Source organism: Euwallacea similis, chromosome 11 (genome assembly GCF_039881205.1).
Source record: "Euwallacea similis isolate ESF13 chromosome 11, ESF131.1, whole genome shotgun sequence".
Taxonomy (NCBI): Eukaryota; Metazoa; Arthropoda; class Insecta; order Coleoptera; family Curculionidae; genus Euwallacea; species Euwallacea similis.
Genome location: NC_089619.1, coordinates 1,206,172 through 1,224,088, shown reverse-complemented (window position 1 = coordinate 1,224,088; position 17,917 = coordinate 1,206,172). Strand labels below are relative to the sequence as shown.

At 36.6% G+C, this 17,917-nt stretch overlaps 1 protein-coding gene across 7 annotated transcripts in view; it reads right to left on the bottom strand.

The window, feature by feature from the left end:
• Mp (Multiplexin) overlaps positions 1-17,917 on the bottom strand; it is a 209,594-nt gene that overhangs the window by 128,610 nt on the left and 63,067 nt on the right. For all 7 annotated transcript variants that reach the window (XM_066394763.1, XM_066394766.1, XM_066394767.1 and 4 more), the window contains exon 4: positions 13,685-13,974. In XM_066394763.1, coding sequence (XP_066250860.1) covers positions 13,685-13,974 — 290 coding nt within the window. The remainder of the gene's footprint in view (positions 1-13,684; positions 13,975-17,917) is intronic.

The window sequence follows — 17,917 nt, the reverse complement described above, 5'->3', positions numbered from 1 at the left end:
ATATGGTCGACGTCAAGACAACAAGTGTTCGAGACAATTCCAAAAGAACAGGTGTTAAGCGCGAAAGTGCAAGACACATTGTACATGAAAATAAATTCCATCCATACAAATCAAAATTTATAAACACCTTGAGAGAACGTGATTTCAACATGAGACTTGGTTTTGCTTTTTGGTTTAAAAGTAAAAAAGCAGGAAGTTGTGAGTTTCTCTACCAAATATTATGGACAAACGAAGCTTTCTTCACATGTAATGGAGTGATGGGCTCACAAAACTGTAGATGGTGGGGCCAACAAAATCCAAATTTTATAATTGGATGTCGCGATAAATATTCTTTCAAGACAAACGTGTGATGCAGTATGTTGAATAGTCAAATCATCGGTCCTTACTTTTTTAGACAGAACTTGAATTTCGAGAAATTCTTAAATTTCTTAAATACTAAATTAATCGAAGTTATCGATAATATGCCTCTCGTCGTAAGAAACACTTTATGGTATCAATGCGACGGAGCACCTATTTATAATTTAAGATGCGTTAAAGAACGTGTTGTGGAAACGTTCTGGGGAGAGTAAGCGGATGCAACATGAAGCAACTCTGGCCACCTAGGTCACCTGATTTAACCCTTATGGACTTTTTTTTATGGGAGTTTCTAAAACAAAACGTTTATAAACAAAAACCTTTTCGCGATTCATTGAAAGAATTATGAGAGAGTTTACTGAAATAGGTTTCTAGAAGAACAACACTTGATATTGCACACGATGGAAGATATACAGAAACATATTTTATTTAATTAATTTCCCCGGTAATTTTCGTTCAAATGTTTTTATGACCCTCTTACAGGTTTTAGAGTTCGTTTCGGCCTATAAATAATATCTGTTTGGAAAAGGGTACACAATAGCCATATAAGTAAAAGTAAAAAAAAATCCCATATGATGCGGACTTTACGGATCATACTATATATCTTGGTAAGATTTTTTGCTATAGTGTGTCTTAAATTGGTTCTATGTATATAGACATCTCGATTACTATAAGTGTTACACAGGCATTTTCGGTTTAGTTTAGAAAACGCAGCGCAAAATTAAAAATACAGTGTTTCACTTCCATCGACTTTTTTGGAAAACGAAAAAAAGCTAAAGACATTTTTAAACCAGGCCGGAGTTTCTAATAAAATTCTCTAGAACATTCCCCATTTAACCGGCTCCGTGTCTCTTATGATAACTGACCTCTCTATACATATAGAACCCATTTTCGGCACAGTACAAGTAAATCAATAATTGCACTGTAGGGGATGTATTGCGTAGCTCAAAGAACTATTAAATTAAAAAAAAAAAAAATTAAGTCTGAAAAGAAACGTGAGTGGAACTCGTGACTGAACCAAAGGAGATTTTAAATCAATTCGATTAAAATTGAAGATCAGCATGTACTAAAGTATTAAAAATTATTAATTGAACTTGGAGAAATTTAGGCAAAAAAACGTTAAAGCCAAAATTTAACGGCTTTAAGATTTTCCAGTCGGTTGTTTGTAACGTGTGTCCATAACGAATTTTATCTGTAGCAATTTCGGTACAAAATGGCAAATTACTGACTGAATTTCCAATTATTTACAAACTGGTCAGTGGCTCCAAATACTCACTGGAAACATTGAAATTCCCAAGGATAAATAAATAATAGTAACGCTTTGCTGTCGACCCTTTTATCTTGAACTATAGAGGGCCTGGAAAATTTAGCCTACTCGTCAAAGGGACATCCAAAGGTCTAAACGAAATTTATCAAATTAAATGGTATTAGCGCACCCTAAACACGAAAGGCCATAATAGGGCGTTTTAATCACTCTGGTCATATCGTTCCGGTCAATTCGGGGGTTTCCAATTTTTCCTTTGGTTTTCACCACAATTTAGCTTTTAATAAAACAATTTTCACAAAAACAATTAATATTGAAATCATAAAAGCTGGCATGGTTGAGGGCAACGCACACAAAACAGTCAGTTCTAGATATTTCGGATGTTATCGTCATGTTTGCGAATCCACATAAAACCGCATTTTATAAATACATATTTATAAATTATTTATTATATTACAAAGCGAGTAGCAGAAATTAAATTATTAACTTTTATTCGGCATAATTTTCGTTTTGTTTGACAGTGGCGACGAATTATGAGCCAATTAATTTTTGGTTAAGCCCAGGAAGGAAATACTGCCGTAAACAAAGCTAAAGTGAAAAATGGAACATGGCAAATGTGAGATGGTTTGTGTGTTTAATTTGAAAGCAGATTCATTTCCGCTTCGGCAATTTGCATTTTACTGTCATCCGTTTCGCTACGTATTATTGAAAAAAGGCAGGAAAGTGTTATGTTTAACAGAATTGAGTTATTAGTATTTGAAATAGTGGAAATGGGCGCAGAGTAAAATCTTGAGTTTGACAAGTTAAGAAGATCGGTCGGGTTTAATTGGTGTCCGTTGCGGGAGTCCGCTACTCTCGTCCTGCAGAAATGCACTCGTGAATAGTTATTTGTTTTGTAAGACCGGAAAGTAGTGTTTTGCGCGGCGAGTCAAGTAAGGTCCAGGGTGAGCTGCATGCGAAGCCTGGATAGGCAGGTTGAACATATTTTTGATCGTGTAATGTCAAAAATTTTTCACGGCAGACTTTAGCCGAGGCCAAAAGAGCCCTTCACTGCGTCTTTGAGAAAACGAACTTTCATACGAAAACTATCGGCAATTAAAGAAAGAAGCCAATAAGAATTGAATCAAGTTCTATTTGCTCTCCATTTGGGCGACCATGCATCAACGAAACTTCTACCCAACGACAACAAAAAAAAAGTCATCATCATTTACATTTTAGGTAATCATTCCGGCCTTTCTCAAGATTAATCCTGCAGAAACTCTAGCAAATGTTCTAAGCCCTTTCTTCTCCTCTCCCTCCTAGTCGAGATTGATTAATCCACCAAAAGCCACAAAAACTCCCGAGCGACCTCCCGAAGTTTCACCCGAAAAAAAAGTTTCGGAAACTTCGAATGATATTCGAATTGAGCGCGTCTAGAAAGGAGCGAAAGCGACGTCGTGTCGGCGTCGGCCACGCTACTATTTCGGAAGAAGCGCCGCGACGCCGACCTGTGTTGTACCGGCAGATCGGCTGCGCACCATAACAATCATAATGTATCTCTTTTTCGGAAATTGTTTATTGTTATCTGGGAAACTAGGGCTAGAGGTAAGGCATTTCACGAGAGTGGAGTTTAAAGAATTATTTTCGACCATGTTAGGTTTATGAAGCTTTTATGTACGGTCTATGCTATAACTAACCTGAACTAACCCCATTGCATTAAATATGTGACACGTGATTACTCTCATATAATGAGTGATGTGATGTAGTTCATAGATCGATCCTATTGCATGTTAGCGGTTTTTTCTCTTTAAATTCGTGATGAAATACCACTCGCGAGGGTGTTCATCATGTGAAGTTTATTTAGTGTTGTATTTTATTGGGTATTAAAAATTTGCAATCGATGTCCACGAAAACTCGGGAGTTGGGGCCAAATCAAAATTTGCAAAGTGAAATGAACAAATTCGCCTGAATTTCAAAATTCATTCGATCACCACCATCTTTGGCATTCTCATGCAAATGTAAGTGGAATATCGCTGGAAATTTCTCCAATTTCGAGCTCGTTGCATTCGAGACGTAGTAGGGTGAAACGTGGTTAAACGACACATGGGTAACCTGCAACACCCACAAACTGGCATGGAAAGTGAAAAATTCAAAGTTAAACAGCTCGCCGAGCATAAGAGCTATACGAAGTCTCCCAATAGGTTTCTTTCCTGTTCCCTAGGTATCTGTGACAACGAAGGAAGCGAACTTTTTCGAGCCCCTCATGACCTACGACAGACAACGGGCTTAAAAGTGGTCGGCGTTTACATCGAAATTTTCAACGCCGATTTGCACCCCTCAGACGAGTACTCTTGGGTAAAAGTTACATATGGCAGAGGAAGCCCGTGGCGGTAGGCGCTTTTCGACACCATCAGACGGATCTTTCTCTTTCTCCGAGAAAAGAAGCTATTTTGCCTCCGCACTCGCAAAAATTGAAACTTTGGGATTTATTTTTTTATGTACTACTTGTAAAAGGCACAGTACATAATGGCATCACAAGCTTCCAACATCTCCCACTGGGTCAAGTTTCAGCTAGTCCGATTGCGTTTTTTAGGAAAATACATTAAAAAAAGCAACGAACTTCGATTTTGGCACGTCACTGCGCCGGACCACCTTTTTGACTCACCCTAGGAGGCCCTCGTTAGAAATCCGAACATTCCCCTCTAAACGATCTGCAGTCCCAAACTATCCACTAATAACTCCTCTCCCTTCATGGCTCATGGAGAAATGTTTTATAGGAAAATCCAGTGACGGAGTTCATTTTTTTTAGAAACAAGTGATTTGTCTGTTATTAGCAAAAAATGTTTTATTTTTTAATTGGGACACCCTGTATATGTAACATTTAAACAGACAATTGTTACATAATACAAAATTTTTTGATGAACTTTCGTTTTATTTAAATAGGGAAGTTAACAGACATAACTGTTTTCTGTTGTTACTAGAATGACGTCAATCCTCACTTGTTCCAAGAGACCCATACTCAACAACGTCAAAAATTGAACGTTCGAGTAGGAATTTCGGGTGATTACATCGTTGGACCATTTTTCATTCCCGGAAACTTAAATAGAGACAACGATCTACAATTTCTACAAGACGCCATCTCTCCTAGGATAACTGAAATACTTGAACAACTCCTGTTCCTTTTAGAATAAGAATGACTTTTTCAACAAGATAGAGTGCCTCCCATACTACGCTGCTGTTATCCGAGAATTTCTAAATGAAAAATTCCCTCGAAGATGGATTGGCAGATGAGGTCCAGTGGAGCGACCCGCGAGATTCCCTGACTTTAGTCCTTTGGATTTTTTCTTATGATAATATTTAAAGACCAAAATTTACGACACGTAATTTGATTGCTTCGAGGAGTTATGTTCCCAAATCATCGAAGAGTACTGGTCAATAAAATGTTAGATAATTTGCGACGATATTTGAGGATCAGCTGAAATTGTGGATGAAAGTCAGTAGAGATCACTTTCACCATTTTTTACAATAAAATAAATAAGATATCGTTAAAAATGGTTAAAATCAATTTATTTGGTTTTTGTTTAATTTTTACAAGACCGACGTACAAAAATAAAAAATTAAACTTGAGCATGTAAAGAATAAAATTGTTTTTCCAACGAGATATAACACAACTCCTCTTTTCGATTCGAAAATTGCAAAGGGGTGGTTTTTAGGGGCAGAGGGACGACATTTTGAAAACAATTTTTTTACCAAATGATGTCTTACTCCCTGTGAAAGTTGACGTGTTTTAGCGTTTTTTTTAACAAACAACAGAAAAGATATTTAGTGTGGACATTTTTCCTTGGGACTCCCTGTATTTGTTGCTAAACGATGCGATACAGAAGAAAGTAAGGTACTTTCGAAGTATGAAATTTAAAAATCGCTTTATAGTATAATAAAAACCAAAAGGGCAATAATATATCTGCATATACCGTATATAAAATATTTCTCTTCAATCTCTATCCATCATAATAGCGTCGCGTTACAGGTTCAATAGAGGTATAAAATTTTTTTAAAAATTATCGCTCGAATCCCGGTTATTTAACAACTCTTAACCCTCTTCACCCTACTATTCGAAATGTTTACACTATTACTAATGAAGGTTTCAAGTCCATTAAACGGTTCAGTAATCTCAACGTTATACAACGCTGCGCTTTAGTGGCATTTTGCACATAAATCTCTCTTTTGCAGGGAAGGGCCTGATCAGAGACCACAATTCCTTCCTGACAGGGGCCATAAAATTAATAACACGTATAGCACACTCTTCAAGGGTTCAACAGGACTAGAGCAATTTGGCACATAACGTCAGTCTTTTAAATGGAAATGCAATTTCCTATATGGCGTAAAAGTGACGCTGAAGGAAACCTTAGACATTCACATAGTCATTTATCAATTGGACTGATTGTTCCAGTGCAAGTGTGCTAGACAGGGTGTTTTAGAAACAATGGCCTTTATAGAAAAGGTGCTTGGTCTTATTTTACATGGCGTCAACGGATTTTTTTATTTTTGTAATATGTGTATTTTTTATTCTGTAAATAACAAATAAATTTTACAAATTCTTGTTCAAAATATGACCCGGATAAAACTTCTGATTTGAATTCACAAAAAGCAGAAAAATTGGATATATCGTTTCGGGAAAGATCCGCGAAAATTCGCAATTCTACATGAGGCAAATGCCTCATGTAGAACAAGTGGGTCAAAATTAATGCTTTTACGGTTAGACACTAAACCTGCCTAAAGTGCGTGAGTTTAAACAGAACATCCCGTATATTAGTAAATGCGCTGAAAGCCAATTAAATTCCCTTTAAAACGATGCATCATGTTCCCATATCCGAACCGTCATATTTAACAAATAAATGCAGTTTTGTGTATGCTCTCTGTACATAGGAATAATTGGACGTTTTTGCCGAAGGTGGCCGTGAAACTCATGATGGTGGAAAAAATTGAGCATCGACGCAGCTTCCAGGAAGTGTGACGCATCAAATATTTCTGGACCAATCAAAAAATGTTGATCGCGCTGCAATTGTCGATTTGAAGATGAAAAGTACAGCGGCTCGCCAGGTCAGTGGCGCAGATAACAAATTAAGTTTTATGATGTTGTTGTATCTGCTGTTTTTTTGTTCTATTTGGGAACAGGGCCTCGCATACAGCTGTAGGGGTGAAATTGCGGTCTATTCTCAGTTAGAACTAACTGGAACTGAAGAGATATCACAATTAAAGTGTCAGAGTAGGACGAAAACCTAAGTCGGTCTGTTGCCTTGCGTACGGCAATTAATCTTATAGCTAACAGGTATTGGAAGAATTAATGTTACTCTTTAAACATTATTAGTTCTAGGTAACAATGACGAATCGATACATTTATCATAATATAAATGTGAGAATTGCGTGCCTGAAAGCCATTATCCTCAACATAATAATGTCATTTCAACCGATTTTCTAGGGGACAGATGCTTCCAAAAGACGCAGTAATTTTTAATACGGGTAATGGAAAGAGCAGATTAGCCTATTTATGTAAAAATAAAAAATCTGAATTACTTTTAAAATTCTGAAATCTCCGAGGAATTGTGCGGACAGCAATAAATGGTGGCTTAAGTTTCCAATCCGAAACTCTAGAGTCCTCCGACTCACGATTGATATAAAGGGGCCCCGAAACTGGGGAATAATGGGCGAAAAATGAGCATTTATTCGTAGCTTCACTCGACCTTCCATTGTCCATTGTTTCAGGCAATTCTTTGTCCTTTGTTCTCAAACGCTTCTTTTATTTCCAGTCTTGTGCAAGTCGAGGGTATAACTTTGATTGCTTATTATTGGGTACTTAAAAGCAGCCTGCGTTTGCTTCTGGCAAGAATAAGCAGCTTAGAGGTAAACAGAAGGATGAAATTAGTTATTCGGTAAGAATTTGCACGTTTCTGCCCATTTCCGGGATGTTGTTTGCTAGACTTTTCTCCTGCAGAATAGCTAATACTGTCTACAGACGTATGTGTAGCCCATCGTGAATGAAATTTTGACACATGTTTCGCATATTTCACATATTTCACGGAAGTGTCTTGCGCTGCTTATGTCAAAATAATTGTCAGAAAATTGACAATTCATAAGAGGCGACCTTCAAGTGGGCCCAATTAAGACAAGCGCACAAGTCAGCCCCATTTTGAGTAATAATTTAATTCATGTTAAAGTTAACTTCTCATAAAACATTCCATTGAAATTAGTCTGCGTTTGCCTCTGGCACATTTCAAACACGTATATTAAATAATTAATTTTGTAATATTGTATATCACGAGTTATATTTTAATTAATATAAGTTTGATTTATGCCTCATGAAAGCCCGCCGATACGTATATTACATGAGTTTAAACAAACATTACGGTGTCATCCGATGGAACATGTTTCAGAGGAATAAAACGATGGTTTTCAATTTGCATTTCCATTATGCTGAACAAATCAGGGCACTGGAGATTCGATAATGATTTTAAGACATAATTGCATGGGCACGGCTTTAACAGCTCAAAAAACCGCTCACTAAAACAAGTTAAAACGAGCATCCGGGAACTCGCTCTAACAATATCAAGTGCGGACATCAAATTTGATCGGTTTCGGAAACACAAGTTAGGAGCAAGTTTTAGTTGGAAAGTATCTATCATTTCCCTCATCTGGCCACCGACGGGGATCTCGTCAAACTAGTAAGTCGTATCAAAATCCGGTAAACTTTCGAAAACGAAACTGACGCGAAAGCAATTTCGAATGTCATCTTCCGGAGCTCGTGCTTTGCAAATGAAAGATTAGATAGGCGATTCCTTGGAGATTAGAGGGATATTCAATAAACTGATCTGATCACTTAAGCAGTTGTCGTCAGAACAACACGGAATAGTTCAGTTTCAAAACGTAATTGGCTAAGTGAGCGAGGGCGAAAGAAAGCGGCACTTTCTGTCGCTGAGAGAACAGTCACAGAGAGCAAAATGCGCATGTAAATCAATCTATACCTCTAATAAAACATTAAAAAAACTGTATTTACAAACAGCGGACTAAGCAGGCCTGATGCAAAGAAATAAAAACAAAAATATTCACCCATTTCCATCAGACCCAGCAGCCTCGGCTCGAAGTTTATCTGGAAATTTAAATTTCAGCGTGCAGAAAATGTTTTTATTTTCCACCCAAGAGCATAAATATCATCCGGAAGGTTCAATTATAGATGAAATTGCTAGAGAGACGGTTTCCAGTACTCTCGATATGTTTCATCACCGTTACCGTGGAAAAACTTTTCTCTTTTGAGTTTATTTGCCCAACACGTCGTGCTAAAATGATACAAATTGCACCTTTATAAATTTCGCTTACTGCTCTATCGAGCCAGAGCAGGGAAATTTAAAATTGTTAAGTTTGCTTTAAACACGCTTGAAATGATAGAAGTAGGTATGCCAAAGCTGTCCCACGTCATAAAGAATGTCCAGATGATTCTCATTTGCTCCTGCATTGTCCGGGGAATTGATAAATGTTAGTGTGGACGAATACCCCGGATATTGACGAACATTTTGACAGGGTGGCATCTATGCATAAAGCAGACTAAAATCCTCTATTTCATTTTATGAGATAATGGTGTAAAATGTTGCTGGATTTACACCGGAGGGCTTTATCTATGCAGCCGATTATGATACAATATGGTTCATCGAGCGACTAAATAACGCACGACGTTATAACCAACGAGAGAATACAAAACTGTCTCTATTTTGTATCCATTTTGGAACAACTAATGGGAGCGAGATGTTATAAATGATTAATGTAATACATTCGAAGGTAACAAGTAATTATATGTTGTAATTGGCAGATTAGGAGAAAAGGCAGTAAATTGTACCACAATTTCCTCTCCGACATGAAATTTCGTAATGGCTATACAGGGTGCTGCAAATTCCCCCGAACACGGGGATCTCGAAACTAGCATAAGATATAGGCCTGTTCGAAACACGATTACGTTCCCAACACTGTTACGGTTTTATTTTGTCTCGAAATTAGCGACATTTCTGGGATGAATGAAATAATTTGATTAATCGCCCTTTCTCCTCCTTCCTCCTCATCTTTCTTGTCTTCTCCGTTCCTTTCATTTTCCGAGTTCTCTATCTCCAACAGCGTGCCAGAGAAGAGAGCTGTCCCACCGTCAGCTTTTCTAAAAGCGTGAAAAATTTTAATCAGATCTTTAGAAATACCAAAAACAAAGGTGCAGCAAATTTGTGCACTGTCGTTGAAGTATTGTGCGAAGTAAAAGTGTGTAGAAAAACTGTCCCTCGTCCATTTTCCACGAGTCTCGAAATTATCAGATTAAAGAACGCTAAACCGGAACAAAGCAAACAGGCCACCATACGTATTTTGTTTAGTCGGGAGGAGGTAAATTCAATTGTTACCAGGGCAAAACAAACTGTCCCTAATAAAAGAAAAATAATGCCCCTGCAATTGTATTTTCTCTTTAAATTTACTTATTCCCCGGTTTTGGGGAGCGTCTGTGGCGATTTGCTTTGTTAAATGAACTATTTATATCCCCGAAAAGTGGAAACCGCGAACTCTATCTGCAGAATTTAAATTTTTCACCAGTCAGCCATAAAACCGTAGTCTTACTGCTTAGCAGTTTATGACGCAACGAGAACGGTCACGTTCGGAACTTTCAGCCTCATTTCCAGCCAATTACTTTGGCTGCATTTTAACGGATTTCAGGGAAATCGATAAGAAACTGACTTTCAACTTATGTTATCGGCAATGTGGTAATTTGAGCGCCCTTGTCCCAAGGGCCGCCATTTTAGATCCTTCGCTGGCACAATCGTCAAATCTCCATTTTCGAGAAAGTTTTCATCGACTTTTTGTCAAAGATTAAGCTATCCCTTTGGCCTTATTGTTACGCTACCAATCCGGTTGAATTTTCCCCAGGATTCCCCTCTTATCTGAAGCTTTATCACATTTCGTTCTCAGATAAACTGTCCGGCTTCCTTTTGCATTATATTACAGGGTATTCTTCTGTCACTTGCAAGCGACGCGAGGGAAAATCCAAAATATGTCTGAACGTCAGTTAAGTACGAAATACGAAAAATTAACCCAATTTATTATTTACACTGGCTGTTTAAATATTAAACATTGAAAATCAAATTCGTTTTTATGACAGAACGAACAATTAATACTAAAAACAAAACAGCGCTCTTGCAGGCCATTTATACTGGGAGTTCGGAAGGAAATTTATAAATTGGTACACTGCAGCGAATGGATTGTATGTTTTCACGAAAGCTTTGTTTTATTAACGGTGAATAATTGTGGTTACAGTCATGTGATTAATTTAACATCTTCAAGATTAGAATCGCCAACGAGAACGGGGAGGACGCGATCGAGGAAGGTGAGAATTGTGCGACACAAGTGCGAAAACAAATTAAAAAAATATATATAAATGTGCCAGAAAGCGGAAACAAAAAAAAAACAAATCATGAGAAAAAATCCTTCTCTTCAAAGTTCTTGGTGAAAGGATTCGAGGTATCTAATAATATATAGCTATCACCTACTAACATATAGCTATCACCATCATTTAAGTCAGAACATGGAAATTTTGCAAGTTGGAGAAGGACCGAATAAGGTTTAAGATGCCTCTGACAAAGACCTACGAAGTGCCTTGCGGGGCTAGCGGCTGAAGTTGGCGGAGTCATCTAGATTCAGTTGCCAGATCTCTCAGTGTTTCAGATCATTTTTACTGATATACATTCTAGTGATGGATTAAATAAATTTCGGATTTTTACTTCTTTATAAATTGTTGACCATTTCTCCATTATAGCATAACTTAGGTACGTCATTGATGAGTATGATGATCTAAATTTGCTGATATTTATGTATGCTCTTTTAGAGAGTCTAAGACTGAGCCGGCGTCACTGATTGTAAACTCGGAGTCAATTGATAAACGGAAGGGAACGATTCGAGCATTGTTTAAAATGATATGGGAAAATAAATAAATTGGTCAGTGCAGGTAAAGTATGAAAGGAATTTCAATTTTATTTGATTTTATTTGCGGAGAATTATTGGGTTTTCGTCTTTTTTTTTATATGCATTAAGCCTTTTTGCTTCAATATTTTTAAAACTTCGAAAAATTAAGAAAAAAATATCGAAGTGAAGACGCCTGCCTAACTCCGCCCACTTTTGTGTTGGTCTTTGTCGAAGTCATATTAAACCTTATGAGGTCCTTCTCCCACACACAATTCCTGAGTTTCGACTTGAACTGGTGATACCTGTATAGGCAGTACCACTTAAAAAAATATCACTTTTTTTTAGAACTTAAAAGCCTCTATCGGGGGAAAAGGTGTCAAGCACGCCATTGAATTTAAATTCACCATCTCAAAATATTATTATTTAAACTATTGCTCTATCTCCTATGATTGCCAAGGTACGTGGCCGTATTTTTGAAAGGCTCTGTATTTCAGGCACGAATCAGTTTAGCCTTGTGGCAATGACACCACAACATTTCTCTTGAAAATCAAATCCGAGAGTATGCAACCAGATTTCATCGATCTAGTATTACCATATTGTCTATAGCTCATAAAGGCGCCACCCTGTACAGAATGCCAATGACGTTTTAACAATACGCGTAACCTACATTTATGTGCCGCAAAATCTTGAACGAAACCCGTCCATTACTACATAATGCTTAGAGTGAATCTAGAATATTTACTTATTTCACTGTAATATCTTAGCCTTTTGATTTAAAAAAAATTCAATGCTGTATATAGTCTAAAAAGCCTCCATCCTGTATAGCAATATATGTAGATGGATTTTATTCATGGGAACTAACACATCTACTAATGCCCATTACGCCAGTTCCAGCATCATTTAGACTGTTTCAGTTGGCTTTCAAAGTGAAACTGAATCTATTCAATGTTTAATAAAAAAAAATGAAAACCGGTGTTATTTTGGATTGTTAAATGCCCGTCGGATTTCAAACTTCTATCAAACGCATATCCATTAAATCTCCAATCAAATTGTGCCTTTGAAATATTGGAGGGTTCGTTTATAGAGTTGAAAAAAAATCTTGTGCTTCGATAGGTGGTGGTTTTGAATTAAATTGATTTCTGCAATTTTTCGAAGAGGGAAGATGATGTATTAAGTTATGTTGATGTTTCGCAACGTTTTACTATGCCAAAACTCGATTTTATGCATTTTAAACTTTACCTCTTATAAATTACTTCTATCGGCAATAATAATAGATAGTTGTACAATGTACTGAGGCATTAAGTCATACAGAGGCATATTGTTAGAAAGCGCAAAGTTCTGAAAAAGTATGTAAATTTGTTGGAAAATTCGACTTGCCAACTTGGTAATAGCGTGGTATTTCTTTTATAAAACATTTCCTTATACGAACTTGCGCTCGTAGTTGCAGGCAATTGAAAATGCCGCATTCAAAATGGATACTGCATAATCAATTTTGGAGTTGCTGGATAAAACTCAATATGCTATATAATTCTTATAGATTATGGCCGGTTAACTACTTACTTCCAAAGAAGGCTTATATTCTATTAAAATAAAGAATATTCTCTTAACATAGAGATCAGTTCATCAAAAAGCATTTGGTGCGTCCTGTTAATAATACTTCCAAAGGTAAATCACTTAACACCAAGTGAGTACAAGTTGGCTTTTCCACTAACCATTCGCCAATACATACAACAAACAAAGAGTAAATCAGATCAAAATATAACCCATTTGTCTGATTTCATTTGATTTTGATCGCCGATAAATCAGCCCTCTTCCGCACAACCTACAACCTAGATCCAGGCGGGGCGAGTATTAATTTTGACTGACCAAGCCGATCAATCATCCCCTAATTCAATTGCGGTTTTTTGATTAATTATATTAGCCAACTTAGTATTATTCTTTCCCAGTTATTGGATTTCATTGTTCGATATCGCGCAGCCCAATTGGCTTGGCGAACTTGGAAAAGTTTGATTTATGTTGCGCTACTAATTACGCACCAGCAGAAAACGCATTCGTACAGATTTGAACTCGAACCTACGGCCTAATAAAAGAATGCTTTCAAACACTTACCTCGAAAGCTCCGGCAATCAGAGGCCCGGCTTGAGCCAAGTACAGCGTTGACGCAGACTCAAAGCCAAGCTTCATGGGTGTTCGGTTAACTGGGACTGTGCCAGCTTGGCTGCAATTGAAGAACAAGGTGACGTCATCCATCGTAATACCGAAGGCGAATCTAGTCCATTTATTGGAGAACTTCGGTACTGTGAAGTTAGCGAGAGCGTGCGAAGACACCTCGCTGAGCACATCAGTATAATAGAGAGAGAGGACAGTCGATGACCCGTTCTCTGGAGCTATTCTAACACCTGAAGAAAGCACCTTCATCATATCGGCCCTTCTGTGAAAGGGGTCACAAACCAAGATAATAACAAGGCCGGTGGATATCAACAAGGAGATTAGGATAAGGGTGAACCAATTCGGTCGTTGAGATATTTAGTTAAGCCTGTTGGTTTTGTTGCGTTATCCCTCGATGTAATTTGCCTTTTAGCTAGACAGCCCTAGGCTAAGATGTGGATTAACGCCTGTTTTAATATGTCGTACCTTGGCCCTGTGCTCGCTTCATAAACATGCGTACCTATTTACCTTAAGGGTAGTATTAATCCCCAAAAACAGAACAGATTGTAAAAATCTCATTAGAGCGAAATTGAAGATAGCTCCCTTGTATATTAATAAAATATAAAATGGCAGATATACAGGGTGGTTCCTAAATGTGCTGCGGGAAAAAAAAGCTCCTATAGTCACGTTCGCGGGATAAGTTGATTTCTGAAATACAGGATGTTAAAAAACGACTCTATTTTATCTTTTTGAGTTGTGTTTAATTTATTAGATATGTGTGATAGATTGGATTTTAACGGTAATCTATAAAACGGAACGAGATGCGAAAATTTTTCAAAAATCTACCGGGCGTTACTATTTTTGTGCAAAATTGAAATAGATATGTCCCAGGGATACGCCCATGAAATTTTTGGACGAACTCTGTTGTATTCAATAGACACATCATAGTGTTGTTATTAAACAACGAAAATTTAAATAAAAATGATCAATTTAAAAAATAATAATAAAAATGTAATTTTTTTATACACCCTGTATTTCGGAAATGATTGTATTGAACGTATATTTATTCTTTTTTTATTTTAGGGACATCTCCCTAAAATCACGTAAATCACGTCGTATGTATAGGAAACATCCTGTACAGTGAGCATTGCGCGATAAACTAATACAAAAATGTTTGTTATTCCAAAAGGCTATTGCTGGAAAATATGTAAACACGTATCGGGTTGTATACACACGGATTCCAATAATTCGAATTTTAATTCAGAGACTAGATGCTTTTGGCAATTCTGTAATACACATTTGATCTCCGGGTGATGAAATAGTTATAAAACGATCGAGGTCGAGAGTTCAAAAACTTTCAAAACCTGTTTTATAACGTGATAAATTCGATTTTTATTAAATCGATAAAAATTTTAGTCCCATACGTCGAATCATGATCATTACATACTAAAATTGGTGTGTACTACACAGGGTAGCTCAAAACTAATGTACATATTACGTATGTGTTCAGCTACAGCCTGAACTGATTGAAAAAAATTGTCGTCATGACCATTTAATGATACTTTTTTTCACAGCCAGAATGCAAACTCGTAAAAAATCAAAGGGATTTACTGCTCTAAAACTTCAAAATTCGAAACAGCTGTTGCCAAAATAGTCGCAGAGCTATCGGCTTTTTCTTGTTTTGTCCCGTTGTTGTGGATACCAGCATTGAAGTATAGAAAATAAGTTTATTTCTTCCCCATTGCGCGCGCAACTTGTAGAAAATGCCAGTATAATGCTAAAATAAAGAGTTTCGATACCATTTTTGAATAGGTAATCATGCAATATTCCGACAGTCATAGAATTAACGAGTGAACAAAATAGCATTTTCTGTCACTAATGAAACCGCTCAGCTTCGCCCCATTTGGTAGTGCTCTCGAATTACAAAAAATGATTTTTGACGAGTAAAACACTCTACTTTTTCTTTTAAACAATTTGATTATCCCGCATCCTCTGTTTTTCAACAGTCCACAACACACACAAAATCAACGAAATGTTTAATTCCATTGTTAAATAATTTCAGTCACACATGCTGCATTTGTGTTCTATTTGCAGCTTATCCAACAAATAGAGAGATTTATTATAAAACATTCAATCTTTATCATTTGTCATTATGCTTCATATTATGGTTCAGTCACTGTCATCCGGTTTAAATTTTTGAACTTGCATACTTCCAACATTACTCCCATGAATGGCGGGCTGCGTCCATGCGTCACTGTCAAACTTTCTTCTCTACAGATGAAAGTTAACGTTATGGGAAACTCTATTTTAGTATATGTAGAGATGAAGGCGATGTTATTGGTTGGTGTAAAATATGATGAAAAAGTGTCTTTTGCGTGATTGTAGGAAAAATATGCTTTCTAATTTTGGCAAATAACATGGGCTTTCTCGAGTTAATCCGGTAACCAAACGGGTTTTACTTTGTAACTATAATAGTATAAAATTATAATAGGTACCTTTATTTCGTAACTTAGTCAAATTTCTGCATTTTTAGTTAGTCCATATGAAAGATTCTGTAATTGAATATTATTTAATATATAATAAGATGTCTGACCTAAAATGAAAAAGTCTGCACTCACGATCACTTATAATCTTTGTATCAATAGAATTTTATCATGGAAATTACTGGGTTTCTCCATAAGTTACAAGGTGCCAAGGGACAAGAATTGTTTAATTACAAAACAATTGCTTTCAGTAATTTAATATTCAAAATAGCTCTTTTCCAGTCTTTTTTACAAAATCAAGCACCTCTATTTCCCAAAAAGTAATAAATATCCTCGGCAGACATTATTACCAACTTCAGCAGCCCTGAGATAGATAAAATTGCCTACTATACAGGGTTATTTTTTTATCATGAACCATAGCCGAAAAAAGGTCATTACTTATAAAATAAAAGTGGTTCAAGTGGTGCTTTTAACGTTTTTCCCGGCTACACAATTCCCAGAAAAAAATATGAATACATTTTTGTCTGTGGGTCGGAATATACAACGAAATACATTGCATTGAAGTCCTTGCAAAAATCCGTGAATACAGGATATTACTTCCTGATACGCTGGTACTTTACAGGGCAATAATAATAAAAATAAGGGGTAAGATTTTTCATATCAGCATGGGTGCGAAAGTTCTTCGTTAGAGAGATAGAGGGTGCCAAAGTTTGCTCAATTCTTTCTTCACAACTCGTAGATTTTACGATGTTATTTACAATAGTTCTACTACAACTTACAACTATTTCTACCAAAATCAAAGATATTTTTGGTGGAAATTTAGTTACTTAGTGTCAAAGACAGCTTTTAAAAGTTTAACTTGAAATAATTTTCTAAGTTAAAATTTTATTCTCAATTAATGATTCGAGTTTTCGTATAATAATTGTTAAATTTATGTAGCATCGGGTTAATACTACTGTAGATATAGGATGGTGTTTATATCTTATAATGAAATCACAGATAGGAAAAAGGACTATAAATATGCGTTTATTAATGTAAAGTGAACAAAAGGGAGTACAAAGTACTTGTGAGTTTCGCGAGCGCGGACGCGACATCTGAGTTACCAACGACAACCGAACCCAGAAGAAATGAGAACTTGTACATGTCCTGCAAAACCTTAAATACTAAAACCCATGGGGATAAACCATGGGTTTTAGTGTAAGATGGCGTACCCTGGTTAGGGTGCCATCTGCATCATACGCCGCATCAAACAGTTACGTCTTAGTTGGGAATTGGAACTGCAACTATAGGGCCAACGGAATCTATCAAGGGCAATTCAAATACCGACAAAGTATATTACAGGCAGTTCCAATGCCGACCAGGTTTATTGCGGGGATTTCCAACACCGACAAGGCATAGCATGGGAAATTCCCATGCCTCAACTAATACCCACCAGGGGAATGACAATCTTAAAGATAATTCCTATTATCTAACATGTATCCAACATAAAAATAAGACCTATCTACAAGAATCAGAAGTAACACCTATCTACAAGAAACGCGATCCTACATTTATTTAGCGATATTATTTTCCTTCAGCCCATCCTGGATAGAAATATATGTACATGTTTCTATCCAGTATCTATGTACCTATTTCTACTATGAGGCAGATCCTAACAATTTTACAACATTGTCCAATTTTAAATCATTTTACACTTAATATCAAAACCATT